Source organism: Plenodomus lingam (genome assembly GCF_022343315.1).
Source record: "Plenodomus lingam strain CAN1 chromosome Unknown contig_21, whole genome shotgun sequence".
Classification (NCBI taxonomy): Eukaryota; Fungi; Ascomycota; class Dothideomycetes; order Pleosporales; family Leptosphaeriaceae; genus Plenodomus; species Plenodomus lingam.
The window spans coordinates 1,390,367-1,405,051 of record NW_027093938.1 but is presented as its reverse complement, the minus strand read 5'-3'; the positions used below and the strand labels follow the sequence as shown (position 1 = coordinate 1,405,051).

The following is a 14,685-nucleotide window of genomic DNA, read 5'->3' as shown; positions in this document are numbered from 1 at the left end:
TTAGAGTAGGCCACTTTGTCACTCTCGGTCTTGCCACACGTCCTCGTACTGCACACCCTATCTGAAACGCGGGACGGGCCTTTCACAGCGCACGTCGCACGTACCTGCTCGACGCGATTATACGGGTGCTCGGGAGAGTGGGTGCGGGTGTGAGGGGTTGCTTGGGATTGCGTGGGTTGGCAAACGGGAGGGGGCTGTTGGGTGCTGGCATGGCGAACGTACCAATAGGGAATGCAGTGGCAGAGGGCGCTGGGAATGGAGTGCCGCAAGGCAAGAGGGGAAAACTTCATGGCCGCGCCTTTTATGAGAGTATCGGGAGTCCAAAGTTGGTGCTTGCGCCCATGGTGGAGCAGTCTGAGTTTGTACGTCTGTCTGCCTTTGCATTTGCGACTCCAAAATGCGTCGATGGGAGAATGAAAGAGCCATCGGATTCAACTAATACGGTTGCTGTGTATAGGCATGGCGACTCCTCTCTCGCTCCTTCCTGCCGCCTGCTCAACAGCGAAATCTCCTGGCCTACACGCCCATGTTCCATTCCAAGATGTTTGGCAAGGAATCCAAATACCGCGATGCCCATTTCCAACCTCTCAAGTCCACGATTCCCTCACCGACCGATTCACACCACCTCTCCACGCTTGACGAGTCACAAAGATATCTCGACGGCAATCCTGCATTCGACCGTCCCCTCACCGTACAGTTCTGCTCCAATGATCCCGACGATCTACTGGCGGCGGCAAAACACGTGGCCCCCTTTTGCGACGCCGTGGATCTGAATCTGGGCTGTCCGCAGGGTATAGCCAAGAGGGGGAAATACGGAGCCTTCTTGCAGGAGGATTGGGACTTGATTGCAAGGATGATACGCAAGTGCCACGAGGAACTCGATGTCCCCATCACAGCCAAGATGCGCATCCTCGAGACCCGCGAGAAGACGCTGGAATACGCAAAGACGCTCCTGGACGCGGGCGCAAGCATCCTCACTGTCCACGGCAGACAGCGAGAGCAAAAGGGCCACAACACAGGTCTGGCAGATTGGACCGTGATCCGCTACCTCCGCGACAATCTCCCCAAGGACACCGTCCTCTTTGCAAACGGCAACATCCTCCAACACGACGACATTGCCACCTGTCTGCGCGCAACCGGCGCCGACGCCGTCATGAGCGCAGAGGGCAATCTCTACGACCCCACCATCTTTGCGGAACCGCCGCCGGTCGGGCATGAGGGGCTGGAATACTGGCGCGGACCTGATGGCAAGGGCGGTTTCCGTGTCGATGCTGTTTTTCGACGGTATATGGATATTATTTATCGCTATGCCCTTGGCCAGGATCCGCCCGTTCGCAAACCCCTCTGGCAGCCGGGGGATGCGCAGCTAGAGGATGACGTCGAAGAGGCTGGCCATGCAGATGGGCCGCCGATGAAGAAACAAAAGATGCACGAAGAGCACAAAGCCAATGGTAGTACCAATGGTAACACCAATGCCAAAAAGAAGAAGGAAAAAATCTCAAACCCAAATCTCTCGGCCATGCAGGCCCATCTCTTTCACCTCCTGCGCCCCCTCGTCGCCCAACATCATAATGTCCGCGATGCGCTCGCCCGCGCTAGGACGGGTGATATCGAGGCGTTTGAGCGCGTATTGGCGCTGACGGAGGAGGCGGTGCGGGTGGGGATTTTGGGGGAGGGGAGGAGTGGGGAAGTGGACGGGGAGGGGGAGGCGGGTGGGGATGGGGAAGGAAAAGGGAAAGGGAAAGGGGAGGGAGGAAAGGAGGAAGAGGGACAAGAGAACCCAGACCCGTACGAAAGTTCCCTGGCGACGGTGGCCCGTGTCAAGAGACCGTATTGGGTCTGTCAGCCATATGTGAGACCGTTGCCAAAAGAGGCGCTGGAGAAGGGGAGTATGACGGTTGGGAAGAAGGAGAGGAGGAGGTTGGGGTTGGAGGGTGGGCAGGTGGGCGTGAAGCAAGAGAAGGGAGTGCCTAGTGAGGAAGGGAAGGCAGTGGTTGGTGGGCAAGAGAAGGGAGCAAATGAAGAGAAGACAAAACATACACATATATCCGCCTCGGAAGAACGGTCACCCGCTGATCGAGATGGTCGGGTTGAGGGTGGTGGGTTGGAGGTGGAGGGGAGGGAGAGGGGCGGGGGAGAGGTGGTTGAGGAGCCGATGGGGGGTGTGGTTTGTGGGTAGGGAAGGGGAATAGAGGGAAGGGAAGGGAGGGGAAGGTTGAGGGAAGGGAAGGAGAGGGGGAGGACACATAGGAAATGGGAAGTGTAAAATAGGAATTAAGAAATGAAATAAAATAACACGATATCTCTCGTTCTTCTTCCTAGTCTTTCTTCTCGTGTATTCATCTTGTTTTCTTATCTTTCGTTTATGCATCTAGACTGTTATTTCTACATTTATCTAGTCGTAGTCGTAACTGTAGTTATAGGCGTAGTCGTAGTATAGTTTCTCTTTTTCTTTCTCTTGATATCCTGTATCTTTTGCATTCATTCTTGCGTTCATTCTGTGTATAACTTGTAGCCTATTGATAGCTCTATTTATACTCTATATACTCCTTCTTACCCTCCTTACCACCTTCCTTACTACACACCCTATGTTCTTTAGCTGACAAATGTATTATGTATAATATACACTGCGCTAGCCTACATAGCATAGAGAGTAGATCATGGTAGTACGTGTATTTAGTAGGTATACTAGGGAAATACTACAAAGACTCCCTATATTTAAAAAGCGCTAGACGAAAAAAAAAATTTAAAAATACAAAAAAAATTCAAACAAACCAGAAATACATCAAGTAGGTAGATTTAAACCTGACTTTTCTTTCCGGGTTGCGCGATACCAGGTCTGGTTTGCGCGGGACATTGCGATTTCGTCTCTGATAGCGAATTGCCTCTCGGCCGTTTTGTGTTCGGCTGGAGAAGTTCGCACAGCTCAGGTGGACGACGACGTATCCCGTGTACCGTGTTGCTTCTGCTCTTCGGTGTGTATTAGCCGCTGTAATCATTGTGTATAGGCGCTTGGATCTCATCCTTGTAAATGACGTGGAGTTTGTCTTTGCAAAGACGTGAGTGCGGGATATATGTGCAAGGGCGATGATTGCAGCCACGATGACTTGGAGGTGCGGGTTCCAATTTCCACGTGTTTTTTTATGGACGGCGGGGTTTGCCGGGGACGACGGGCGGCTAGTTGGATTGAACAGGGGGTTATAGTGGGGGAGTGTGGATGTGGTGGGTATATAATGTAGTAACGGAGGCTATAGTTGTGAAGGAGAATGATGGGGTGGGGGGTAGATATAAGAGGAGTTTGTTCGAAAGGGGATGTGTGATGTGGTTTCCTCGTGTGAGTGGGGCATGATGTAGTTGTCAGCGGGTACTTTGGAAGAGATGAGCGATCAAGGAAGGCATGTGGATGTATGCGGTCGGTTTGAAGGATCGTGTGGTTGTGGTTGTGATGTTGAAAGATTGTGTGCATTATTTCACGTCTTGCCCCCTTTCGCTTGTGTATACAACGTGTACGCCGTTATGATCGACGCAATGCAAACAGCGCTGGCTGTCCGTCTCTCTACTGGCGGAGATGTATGTGTCTTCCACAAAGATGCTTGTGGTTAAGGAGCAATGCTTCGAACGACGTCGGGTTAAGTTACGGACCATTCCCCATCGAAGTCTTGGCGACTGACAGAGACCTCTCCATGCTTGGCACACGAACCAGGCTGAACACCCCCCAAAGCACAAGATAAACTGCTGCATCGCCATACTGACTCGAAACCTACTTCAAGCAAGCCAAAACTCGATAGATCAGCTGCTAAGTCGCGATATGCATTCTTTTGACGCGCGGCTGCCTATAGACTACCGCCGTCTCGCCACAACATACCACTCGCCTTTGACCGGACAACGCGATGTGTGGCTGAACCTCCATGGCTTCGTGTGCACCAAGAAGTCATGCTAGCACCCGACCCGCGAGATACCAGATCCTGTCTCGGTCGTGACCAAAGTCATTCGCGCAACGTAATAGCTCTTGTGAGCAGGTCTCGACTCTCGAACCTGTCCACGACTCGTCATGATTAATTGCTTGAACTTTACAGAATTCATAGTAGCAGACTAAATACTCAGGACACCACCAGTCGTGACGGGGATAGGGTGATGAATTGCACTATTCGGCCGCTTCACTTGTCTTTCGGCCCAGAGTTTAGTCCTCACATGCTCCGCGGCCATCCTTCTCTCGAGTCCGTTCAGGCCACTCACAGTGTGGTGGCTACTAACCTGAGTTGAACGCAACAAGATATCATCTTATCCACATGTTCATACTCCACAACGATTTGATGGCCGGTCGAGCAGGGTTTGCCGCCAAATCCATAGCATGCCGCGCACGAGAAGCATTCGATGGCTTGACATGGCTTGGCATGGCTTCCCAGATGCTACAATGAGTGGCAGATTTCTCTCGGGGATTCTACATCGGAAACCCGCTAAACGCCACTTCATATGCTACCAATCCTGTTCGTGTGGATGCACAACTGATTCCGAAAGTTGGATGTATCAAGTCCACTAGTCGTAGCCAAAGCCCAGCATGTCTTTCAGGATGCACGACACCCTCCCTTGGCTACTAATACGTCTAGACCGGCCAATCGTATACTGTTCACGCCGCCTAAGCATATGATGCGAGCCGATCCACCACTGAGCTCACTCAAAACTCGAGAAATGCATGCATTCCTACCAATGGCGCCTAGCCATACAACGGCACGCGGCAACTTCGCCAGTGATTATGGCGTCGTCCTCGTGATTCTAGAGCGTCGTCTTCAAGCGTCGTCCAGTTTTGTGATGTCCATCAACGATGGCATGTCCGCTTTGACGCCTTCTACCCTGCTGACGATGCCCAAGCATAAGGCTCCCTTGCACATGTCCACACCAGAACGAAGAGGTGGCCAGCATCAAGGATCCTACCAAAGGATACAGGTCAACCAGTTATACATGTGCGCACATCAAACGTGCAACGTGCATATCGACCAGCATAAGCGACAATAAATTAAAAGCCTTTTTTTCATCGAGACCAGAAGCAGAGCGAGAGGTACCAATCGAGCGTTAGAAAACCGCATTGATTCAGAGGGCATGTCAAAGCTAGGCAGGACTGTGCCTTGTCGTATTCGCGTCAATTTGCTCTATGTGAGAGCAGCTCACATTAGGGAGCAAGGAATCTTACTTTCCCGAGACACCAGGCACTGAACTGCTATATTCAGTCGGTAACAGGGCGGCGTGTTGGCCTAACCACCGGAGACAACTTATTCGTTATGTTCACTACACATTTGGCCAATTTATCAATTCATAGTATGTGGATATGAGGCTCAGTGGTCACCACCACGGAGACCATGCTGCTTTGAGTACCATCCCAGTCAAAGGACGACAGCCTCGCCTCGGAGCCCTTGCATTTGATTGGAATGAGCAGAAGGACTCAATCCGCCGGCTTGTGAAAGTTTTCAGGTTGCTACTGACACGCAATCTCCATTATGCATGTAGATTCATGGGGAGGTAGGTGAATCACCTGTGGCCATGCATCGGGACATCATTGCACTCGGTGTGAGCGTGCGGCTTGAACGAGTTGCGATTGCCATGCACGCTCTGAAACAATCCATCGTGCAGTATGAAAGAGCAACTTGCGCTCATGCAGATCTACAGTGCAGGATCTTGTCCAGAGTACAGCTCAACGCCTCCGCAAGCGAACATCCTCGCGCTCTTTTCCGTGGCTAACCTCATAGCTGCTATTCTCGTTCCTACAATGTGCACTGACGGTCATTCCCTGCTAGCGTATATACCGCTCGTCATTCTTCGTATACCCCACACTAATCGCCTTTGACGCTCGTTTGACGTTACTTAATGCTTCAGCCACGATGGGCAACGGCCGCCTAAGGAAACAGGGTATTCAGCGGCTACCCCACGCAACTACTTCGAGAGTCTGGGAGTGGCCTGGATCTGGTCCGCCACAGACGGGCTGTGCTCAAGAGGCGGAATAGCGGGAGTCAAGGAAAGCTAGGTTGCTAGAAGCAACAAAGCTACGGCGTTCGATCGCTTAACTTCAAGAGGTGAAATCAATGGCCTCGATGCTGGACACTATACTGCTGCAAGTGGACATCAACCGAAGTTCGGGCTAGTGACTTCCTTCATAAAGCCCAAGCTTATTCCAGACGTGGTCTGCGTGTTTCGAACCGCGCCGCATCTCAGCATATAACACCCATGCCAATGTGGCCCGCTCATTGTTCGTTGAGCTAATGATGGATCGTTGTGCTTACCAGCATACTGATTGCACACGGCACAAACCTCATGTACCGGAATCTTGGTTGTGTTGTCGCATTGACCGACCTACGCCATCCTTTGAAGGACTGGGCCATGATGGCTTCCACGGAGGCTCTTGGGCTGATTCCACTATTGAAAGTGGGCTTATATTAGATCTACTTTGTACCTGTCCCGCTACTATCTGATTAACTCTCAACTCAGATTGAAGAATCCCAAGAATTTGAGGGTTCCACTCGTCGCCTTTGTGTCCTAGAGTCGTCTACTTACACTCAGTTTGAACTTTCCTAGAATAATCTTCTGCGCGTTGTCGATACGGAAGACCACAACCAACCATTGGAATACGGCAACGGTACCCATGGATTCTTGTAAATCGAGTCTCTATCAAGTTATCGACCCTTCAATGTATGCAGAAACACTCTATGGCAGCCGACATGGCTCGACACAACCCGAAGCCAGCCGTCAGTCTTTCGGAGAACACACGTCCACATGCGGTTTCAGACGAGAATATACATATAAGCCACCACCTGGAGCTTTGCAGAATAACTTCGAGTCATGGGTGTTGGACGGCCCATCATGTGATAGTCCTCTGTCAACGTGTTCCTCCCAAAGTCCATCCGAAGGTATCGCGACACCACCGACGTACACTTGTCAGCTGCCACTTCCTGGATACGATCTTCATAACCATCACAACCAGCTCTGCCAGGATAATGCTACTGGTTACGCTGACTATAGAAATGTAACTATGGTCCCTTGGGCATCGCAATTCACCGTTCCCAGCAACTGGACTGCGCATTCGATGCAGAATTGGTTCACCGACGGTTACCATACTGGCTTACAACTGCCCGTGACGGAACCATTCGTTCCACTTCAAAACATCACAGCTCCAGAGTTACTTCTTCCTAGTCAGAGTTTTCCAGCCCCAGATCACTTTGACGTATACAACACGCCTGATCCGACGAAGGAAGATGACTCAATGGACGATACCGCCAGTGAAAGCGAAGAGTCAAACGACGACGACTATGGCGAGTCAGGGGGTAGTACCGATGGTCGTACATCCAAGTCCAGAAGCCATGCGCTAATGCCGCGCTTCATGTTGAGCAAGTGGGATCTCAGCGGCATGAGCTCATATAATCGCCAGCAGTCACACTCGTTCTATTGCCCTCTCAGAGGCCAGACAGACACAAGGGGCAAAATCTGTAATGCGAAATTCGCACGCCCAGAGCACTGTCGCCGTCATGTAAAGACGGTCCATGGTGATGTGAAGGAGTACCGCTGCAAGGTCCAAGGGTGCGAGAGGGCCTTCTCAAGAGGAGACAATCTCCGGGATCATTACTGGACTCATTTGCAACGCGGCGGCCGGATTGGCAAAAACGATAAGATGTCACTTGCTGAGCTCAAGGAAATACTGGGCAGATCAGAGAAGAAGCTGATTCGCAAGTTGAAGCAAAAAATGGCAAAGCACAAGGCAAAGCAATTGAGAGCAGCTGTGAAAACGACAATATAAATTCGAGCGCTTGTAGAAGTACTCAGTAGACGAGGATCGAGGAGGTACGGTCTTTACGGTTGTTTGTGTTGGGATTGACTTTTGTCACTCGGGTGAATTTGGAGTTGGGGAAGCCTGTAAATCATTGTTGGTCATTCTCTGCCTTGTACCGGTACTGTCATTCCCGGCTTTTTCATTTCGTGTATATTACTTTCAGCAGACTCATCTGAGCCACGTTAAATGACCTTCGTAATAGTAACATGAAATCGGTATACTACGAAGCCTCCGAAGCATTCTCTATACCCTGACACCGTACAACGAACTGTGGCATTTGATAGCACAGCAAAAGATCAGTTGTATGCTCCATTCCTTGTCCGCTCAACATGGTTAGTATCTCTTTGTAGAACTGTCCTTCCACCTACCCCGACAACGATCAACGCGTCAAATCGAGGACACCTCAGAAGTCTCAGAAGTAGTATGGCGTATCTCCTAGACGTTCAGTTCCACCCAACCTCGACAGTGAACGGGCCCTCAGACTCTGACGCTAAGCGGAGACACAAGGCGTCTAATCCACCCTAGAGCCTCGCACATCCTAGTCACATGCACTGAATCACTTCGTTCACCGAGATCCAACGAATGTGGTGGACTTCACTGAATGGTTCGAATAGTTGTGCCATCCAATAGCTGGCCGCCGCAACACATAGCCGCCGGCAGACTAGGGGAAGCGAAATTGACAGCCGCGTATATGCTTTTGCTCGCTTTGATGTGTGACTAGCACCCGTTGACAAGACGGATCGCCTTGTGGCTTTTTTTTTCAAGGTTAGGGTGCAGTTGATCTTGTCGGCGGAAGTAGACATGCGAAGTGGTGTGGAGGGTTCTACTCGAAAGTAAAAATGTGTGAGAAAGTCGGTTTCCCGCGGGGAATTTGCTCTTCATAGGTTGTTCTTTTGGTATCTTGACATTAGATGTCTCCAGTGACGGATGTTTTGAACAGCCAAGTATTATACCCTCCGTCACGGGGCAAAATCCCGATTCCAACATCCAGGTCTCGATCGCCTCCGCCCAACCGCGTAGCTTTTCCATCGAAATCGCCATCGCCATCGCCATCCATCGCCATCTCAACCGTCGTAAGATGGGAAAACATGCGAGATCAACTCTTTCCGGCATGTCCGTGCCGTGCAAAGTGTGATTGAATAGTGATGCGCGTTCCCCACAAAATCCTTCAGGATTATTGATTCAATGTGCAACTCCCAACCCACACCACAAACCAGCCGTGCCGCAAGTAGCGTGTATTTGGACCAACGAGGACATGTTGCGAGCGCCTCACTTCACGCAAGCCACGGGCTGCTTTGGATGCAGGACCCCCACCTGTATTTGCGACAGGGGCTGTGGCAGGTTCAAATGACACTCCTCTTGCGCGAGTGGGGATGGCGGCGATCATTCACCGGCGGATCTTTGATCTGCCAAGTTGAACGGCCGTGGGATTCACTATAGGTCTCATACCCAGCAGGAACCTCTTCTCGCCTCAGATGAATTTGGAGTCGGAATCGCTGGCGAAATGGACATTAGAGGTTTTTGCACCTCAGTGGCGCTCGCAGCCTCAAGCACATCCACCAACGTCTGAGTAGAGTACGCATATATCGCGTCAGAGGAAATCTTCAATCCCATGGCTTTCTGCAGGAACTTTCTGCTGCAGCGACCAATCTCTCCGCATACCACATACATGAGGAATCGTGAGACACTCCCTCTCCTTCCAGAAACCCCTGATCCGGCATCTTCATTGGCTCAGCAAGGAGATACTTCTTTGTTCCCACCGACGCGGGAATAAAAAACTCACGCCTGGAGCCGCGCGCCGATAGTCCCGCATAAATCGGCGTCTAGATACCTTTCATCGTGATGGCCGCGGGTTAGGCAGGCAGTCAGGCAGTGGGAACAAACGACAGATCCTAGGTCGAACCGGAGCCCTTGCTCCAGCGTCCAACCTCGCCAACTGCGGCCCGAAGAGTCAGTGGGAGTTGTTGGAGGGTTACGCGCGTCTTTTTGCGGCTTATGTACCGAAGTGTCTGGTTTCCTTAGCGATCAAATGGGGTTGTATGTGCAGTCAGATGAAAGCGATCAGGCAATGTTGGCCTTGGCCGCAAGAACCCAACAACAGTGAAGTGCAGCACGAGAATAGCATCGATGACATCTACTCATAAACATCATGATTGAGATATCCTCAAAATCCGTATAATGGTGCTTACTCACACCCTAGCCTCACGGAGTCATGGTAGTCACAGGTGTCTAACGAGTAGAATGCAAGCACTCCGCCTCTCCACCAACAACCTCCACGCTAGAACCCCAGACTCTTCTACAAAGAATCTTACTCGAGACTATTCTTGTCTCTACGACTTTCTGTCTCTTTGTGATGTCAGCGTAGACATGCAGCCCATCGCTCTTTGTCTGTTTCACGCCCATGGTATCCCCAAGCGCCACTGGCTTTGGAATCCCTTGATGTGATGAAAGTATGAATTGAAGAGAATCTATGGAGCAAGGTGGCTAGATATAGACCTCCACTAGCCCCAAATGGGCGTCTCCCGGACGACCCAGGATGGGGAGTCGTGATGGGAGGTAGGCAGCCACCACCTTGATATACCGGGTAAGCACTATGGGTGATACAAATAACATCCCTCTACCAAGGGACATAGGACATGTATCCTGAAATGAAGTCCCCAGATCTGATTATATGCGCATTATTGCAGGGGATGGTTTCTTCGGGGACTTGTGTGGGAGCATGCTATGTTTAGACAGTACACAGGTGTTGACCGTGGTTGTGATTTGAAAAGAGACCTTTTATGTTGGCAAGAATAGGCTCACCTCCAAGATAAGCTGCATAAGCTGATTTGAGCAGGTGAATAGTACATGGGATATAAACATACTCGATATCTGCGCGCAATTAAGTAGATTGCACATGTATGTACTTGTTTACGACATTGAATCTAACGCGGTTTTAAATCAACTATAACATCAAATCCACCTTCCTCGTAGACAAACACAAGTAACATCACAGACACAAGTTCCTCCATTTGCAAAACCTACTTTTCAGGGTTAGATATATACAAGACACAGCGAGAAGCCATCACGCCTAGAATATGAGACAACCTAGAATCATGCAATCCCAGCCCCTCCGCCACGCCACCCAACCCACATTCTCCGCTCGAAAAACCCCCCATCTTAAGAACCAGCTTCGCAAGCCACTATTCCGCCTTCCCCGCCGCGCCACACCTACCTTCTATCCAAGCGTGCATGCAATGGACCGCGCTTTCATCTTCTCAGTGCTGCTCTCTTATTCCAAGGTCCTTGTTCACTAGCCCACGACCCCCTATCCTCAGCAATAAACGGAGCGCTTACTACCCATCCATCCAGGTAAGAGAAATCTCAAGCGAAATCTCAGTTCGCGAGCAGAGCGCAGAAAGACAAGAGCGGCTTTGTAGCAAGACAATGGGAGAATAGGGATGAGCGTTATTCCGCCTGCATGGAAGTGTGCGTTACGCGTGCCGGGAGCTCGTGTCTTCTCGGTGACCAGATAGTTTAGAACGGGATCTAGCGGGCTTGGAATCGTGTATGCCGTAGCGGTAATTGAAGTTAAAAGTTCAAATCCAAACACACAATTCAACCCCACAAACTCAAAACCCACACCTCACAGGTCAGGCAGAACACCCATCACAATCAACAACTTCACTGTGTCATCAACTCAGAAAAAACAGGTTAGAGACGGAAGAAGGGCTAAATTAAAACAATCCCCAATTCCACCCCAGAACTACTTGGAGGCCCTTCATCTCATCATCTAAGCTTTATAACTACCACTATTAATTCCGCAAAAAACCACCTTCGCATCTGAAAAGAATGATCGGATTCGTCCGAGAACAAAACTCCCGTTTCAAAGAAACAAATGAGTTTGAACTAAGCAAAAATCCATCATCGATCCCCGTGAGAATGTTAAAAGATAGCGCTTCTCCTTTCCAAAACCAAATGTCAGCTTTGTGGGCGGTGTTGTCCGACCAACCCAAACCCGAGCGTACAAAGGCTCTCTGCAAAATCGCTTCAGTCTAAGCAGACGAAAACACAAAAAAATGTCCATCCATACAGTCATGAAGAATGCAAAATAATCTGCTTTGAATAAAAAAATCTATAAGGGAATGTTGGGGAATAGGTAGATAGACCCTAAATACAGATCTAATTACAGAGAATTAAACATTCCTCCCGGCGTGCGTGTATATATAAAAAGTGACTGGACAAAAATGTGTTTCTCTTAAACCATGGCGGCGAGAGCGAGAGCACCGGCCAAGAAAGCGACCATGGGCTTGGTGTTGGCGGCCGCGCCAGTGAACTCTGGGGGAGGAGTGGAGGTGTGGGTAGGGGGAGGGGGCATAATGGTACCGACGGATAGGTGGGCGGTGACTGACGTAGGAGGGATGACGGGAGGAGTACCTGGAGGGTAGGGAGGAGGAGGACCGTGCTGCTCAGATGGAGGACCAGGAGGAGGAGGACCGTGCTGCTCAGATGGAGGACCAGGAGGAGGAGGACCGTGCTGCTCAGATGGAGGACCAGGAGGGTAGGAAGGAGGAGGACCATGCTGCTCAGATGGGGGACTTGGAGGAGGACCGTGCTGCTCAGATGGAGGAGATGGAGGAGGACCGTGCTGCTCAGATGGGGGACCTGGAGGAGGTGGAGACTGAGCGGGAGGAGGAGGCTGGCGGGTGATGGTGGTGGTGACAGTGGTCTCCCCAGGTGGTGGGCAAGGCTCAGAGGCGGTAGTCTGAGCAGGAGGCTGAGACATTGGGGGACCTGGGGGGGGAGGACCGTGCGACATGGGTGGCTGAGGAGGAGCAGTCGTCTCCTCGCAGGGCTCGCTGGTAGTCTCTTGGGCAGGAGGAGCCGAAGACTTGGGTGGCTGAGGAGGAGCAGTCGTCTCCTCGCATGGCTCGCTGGTAGTCTCGTCGGCAGGAGGAGCCGAAGACTTGGGTGGCTGAGGAGGAGCAGTCGTCTCCTCGCATGGCTCGCTGGTAGTCTCGTCGGCAGGAGGAGCCGAAGACTTGGGTGGCTGAGGAGGAGCAGTCGTTTCCTCGCAGGGCTCGCTGGTAGTCTCGTCGGCAGGAGGAGCCGAAGACTTGGGTGGCTGAGGAGGAGCAGTCGTTTCCTCGCAGGGCTCGCTGGTAGTCTCGTCGGCAGGAGGAGCCGAAGACTTGGGTGGCTGAGGAGGAGCAGTCGTTTCCTCGCAGGGCTCGCTGGTAGTCTCGTCGGCAGGAGGAGCCGAAGACTTGGGTGGCTGAGGAGGAGCAGTCGTCTCCTCGCAGGGCTCGCTGGTAGTCTCGTGGGCAGGAGGAGCCGAAGACTTGGGTGGCTGAGGAGGAGCAGACGTCTCCTCGCAGGGCTCAGTCGAGGTCGAGCCACTCGAGGTGGTCTCGTCGGCAGGAGGAGCCGAAGACTTGGGTGGCTGAGGAGGAGCAGTCGTCTCCTCGCAGGGCTCAGTCGAGGTCGAGCCACTGGGTGAGGGGGATGGCGAGGGCTTGTCGCCGTATCCACCAGGCATCGAAGACGATGATACTGAGGGAGCCGGGGGCGTAGGCTTCTCGCCGTATCCACCAGGCATCGAAGACGATGATACTGAGGGAGCCGGGGGCGTCGGCTTCTCGCCGTATCCACCAGGCATCGAAGACGATGATACTGAGGGAGCCGGGGGCGTAGGCTTGTCGCCGTATCCACCAGGCATCGACGACGACGATGATGATACTTCGGGAGCCGGGGGAGTAGGCGAAGGCTTACTTCCATAGCCGCCAGGAGGCATGGAACCCGAGTAACTGGGAGCAGAGGAAGTTGAGTTGGTAGTACCATATCCACTACCATATCCACCACCTCCGTACTGGGGAACAGCCATGGCTGTGCCCATGAGGGCCATCATAGCGACGGTGACCTTCATGCTGAATTAGGGTAGACGTTGAACGTCTGGATAGTAAAGTAATTAATACAAGCGAAAGGACAGAGCAACCGTAGCGAGCGAGTTGCAACTGAGGGGCGCAGTTGTGAAGGTCGGATGCGGATCACTGTCAACGAGGGCAAGGCGGTCTAAATATGTACTGCTGGAGGAGTTGATGGGCTCCCCATTTGACCAGCCTTTTGCTCTGGCCCAAGAACAAGCTCGCATAAGCTAAGGGGTTAATCCGAAGTCGTTCCCCCATACCGGCGGGGTGAGATGACAAGCTATGGGCGCCTCCATATTTGGTAAGTTCTCGTAACAGTGGGGCAGACTATCTACTATGGTGAGAGAGTCAGCCCAGAGAGGAAAACATTTTATCGGCTAGCAGGCCATTCGGTAGGCCAATGATGTCCTAGCCAAGAGGGTAAGTTTCTGGAAGGACCCAATAGTTACGCCAGGGGTTGCTTGTATAGAATGCATGTGGTATGCAGGGGTGGCTGCAGAGCAAGTCATAGTAAGTCAAACGTATGCCAATCTGTAGTCAGATGAAAGCTTTGGAGCGTGGCAGCGTGCAACGGGCTTCCCAGCCTGCATAGCAAAGTACTGGTGTGCCAAATCCAAAAAAAACGCCTCCGTCCGTGCTATCAGGCTCAGTGTTGCACTCAATTACACAAACTCTGAGAGACTTGGGTTGTGCTAGACTACACGTTGCTTGCCCCAACGAACGCTCAAAAATAACTCATCATGACGAGATGGCTATTGAAAACCACAAGACCAGTTTATGCTAGGTATGTTCGGGGTGGGTGCACGTCGATGATGCAATGCACCTATCAACGGGGCCTGGGACCGTATCTTCGGCAAGTTGTGCACAGACAGTGAAGGAGGCTCGTGTCTAGCCGGCGGCCGCAAGCCACTAAACGGCTGCGAGGCTATTTTGGTTACCAGCACATGCGAGCAAAGCCAAGCTCTC

General features: G+C 51.8%; 5 protein-coding genes across 5 annotated transcripts; 4 read left to right on the top strand and 1 right to left on the bottom strand.

Moving 5' to 3' along the window:
- Window positions 1-209: 209 nt before the first annotated feature.
- Window positions 210-1,974, top strand: IAQ61_005341 (uncharacterized protein; the record flags this gene model as incomplete). Its single annotated transcript, XM_066096758.1, has 3 exons — window positions 210-362; window positions 458-1,651; window positions 1,798-1,974. The coding sequence occupies 3 exons, from the start codon at window positions 210-212 to the stop codon at window positions 1,972-1,974; spliced, it is 1,524 nt and encodes a 507-aa protein (XP_065953453.1).
- A 2,376-nt stretch (window positions 1,975-4,350) lies between these two features.
- On the top strand, window positions 4,351-5,996 carry IAQ61_005340 (uncharacterized protein; the record flags this gene model as incomplete). The annotated part of the gene is made up of 5 exons (XM_003837591.2): window positions 4,351-4,487; window positions 4,541-4,983; window positions 5,315-5,514; window positions 5,626-5,774; window positions 5,869-5,996. Exons 1-5 carry the CDS (start codon window positions 4,352-4,354, stop codon window positions 5,994-5,996), a joined length of 1,056 nt encoding a protein of 351 aa, XP_003837639.2. The 5' UTR covers window position 4,351.
- Window positions 5,997-6,631: 635 nt separating this feature from the next.
- IAQ61_005339 (uncharacterized protein) lies at window positions 6,632-7,780 on the top strand (the record flags this gene model as incomplete). The annotated part of the gene is made up of 1 exon (XM_003837592.1): window positions 6,632-7,780. The coding sequence occupies one exon, from the start codon at window positions 6,632-6,634 to the stop codon at window positions 7,778-7,780; it is 1,149 nt and encodes a 382-aa protein (XP_003837640.1).
- A 3,124-nt stretch (window positions 7,781-10,904) lies between these two features.
- On the top strand, window positions 10,905-11,251 carry IAQ61_005338 (uncharacterized protein; the record flags this gene model as incomplete). The annotated part of the gene is made up of 2 exons (XM_003837593.2): window positions 10,905-11,094; window positions 11,165-11,251. Exons 1-2 carry the CDS (start codon window positions 10,909-10,911, stop codon window positions 11,249-11,251), a joined length of 273 nt encoding a protein of 90 aa, XP_003837641.1. The 5' UTR covers window positions 10,905-10,908.
- A 799-nt stretch (window positions 11,252-12,050) lies between these two features.
- IAQ61_005337 (uncharacterized protein) lies at window positions 12,051-13,718 on the bottom strand (the record flags this gene model as incomplete). The annotated part of the gene is made up of 1 exon (XM_003837594.2): window positions 12,051-13,718. The coding sequence occupies one exon, from the start codon at window positions 13,716-13,718 to the stop codon at window positions 12,051-12,053; it is 1,668 nt and encodes a 555-aa protein (XP_003837642.2).
- Window positions 13,719-14,685: the final 967 nt, after the last annotated feature.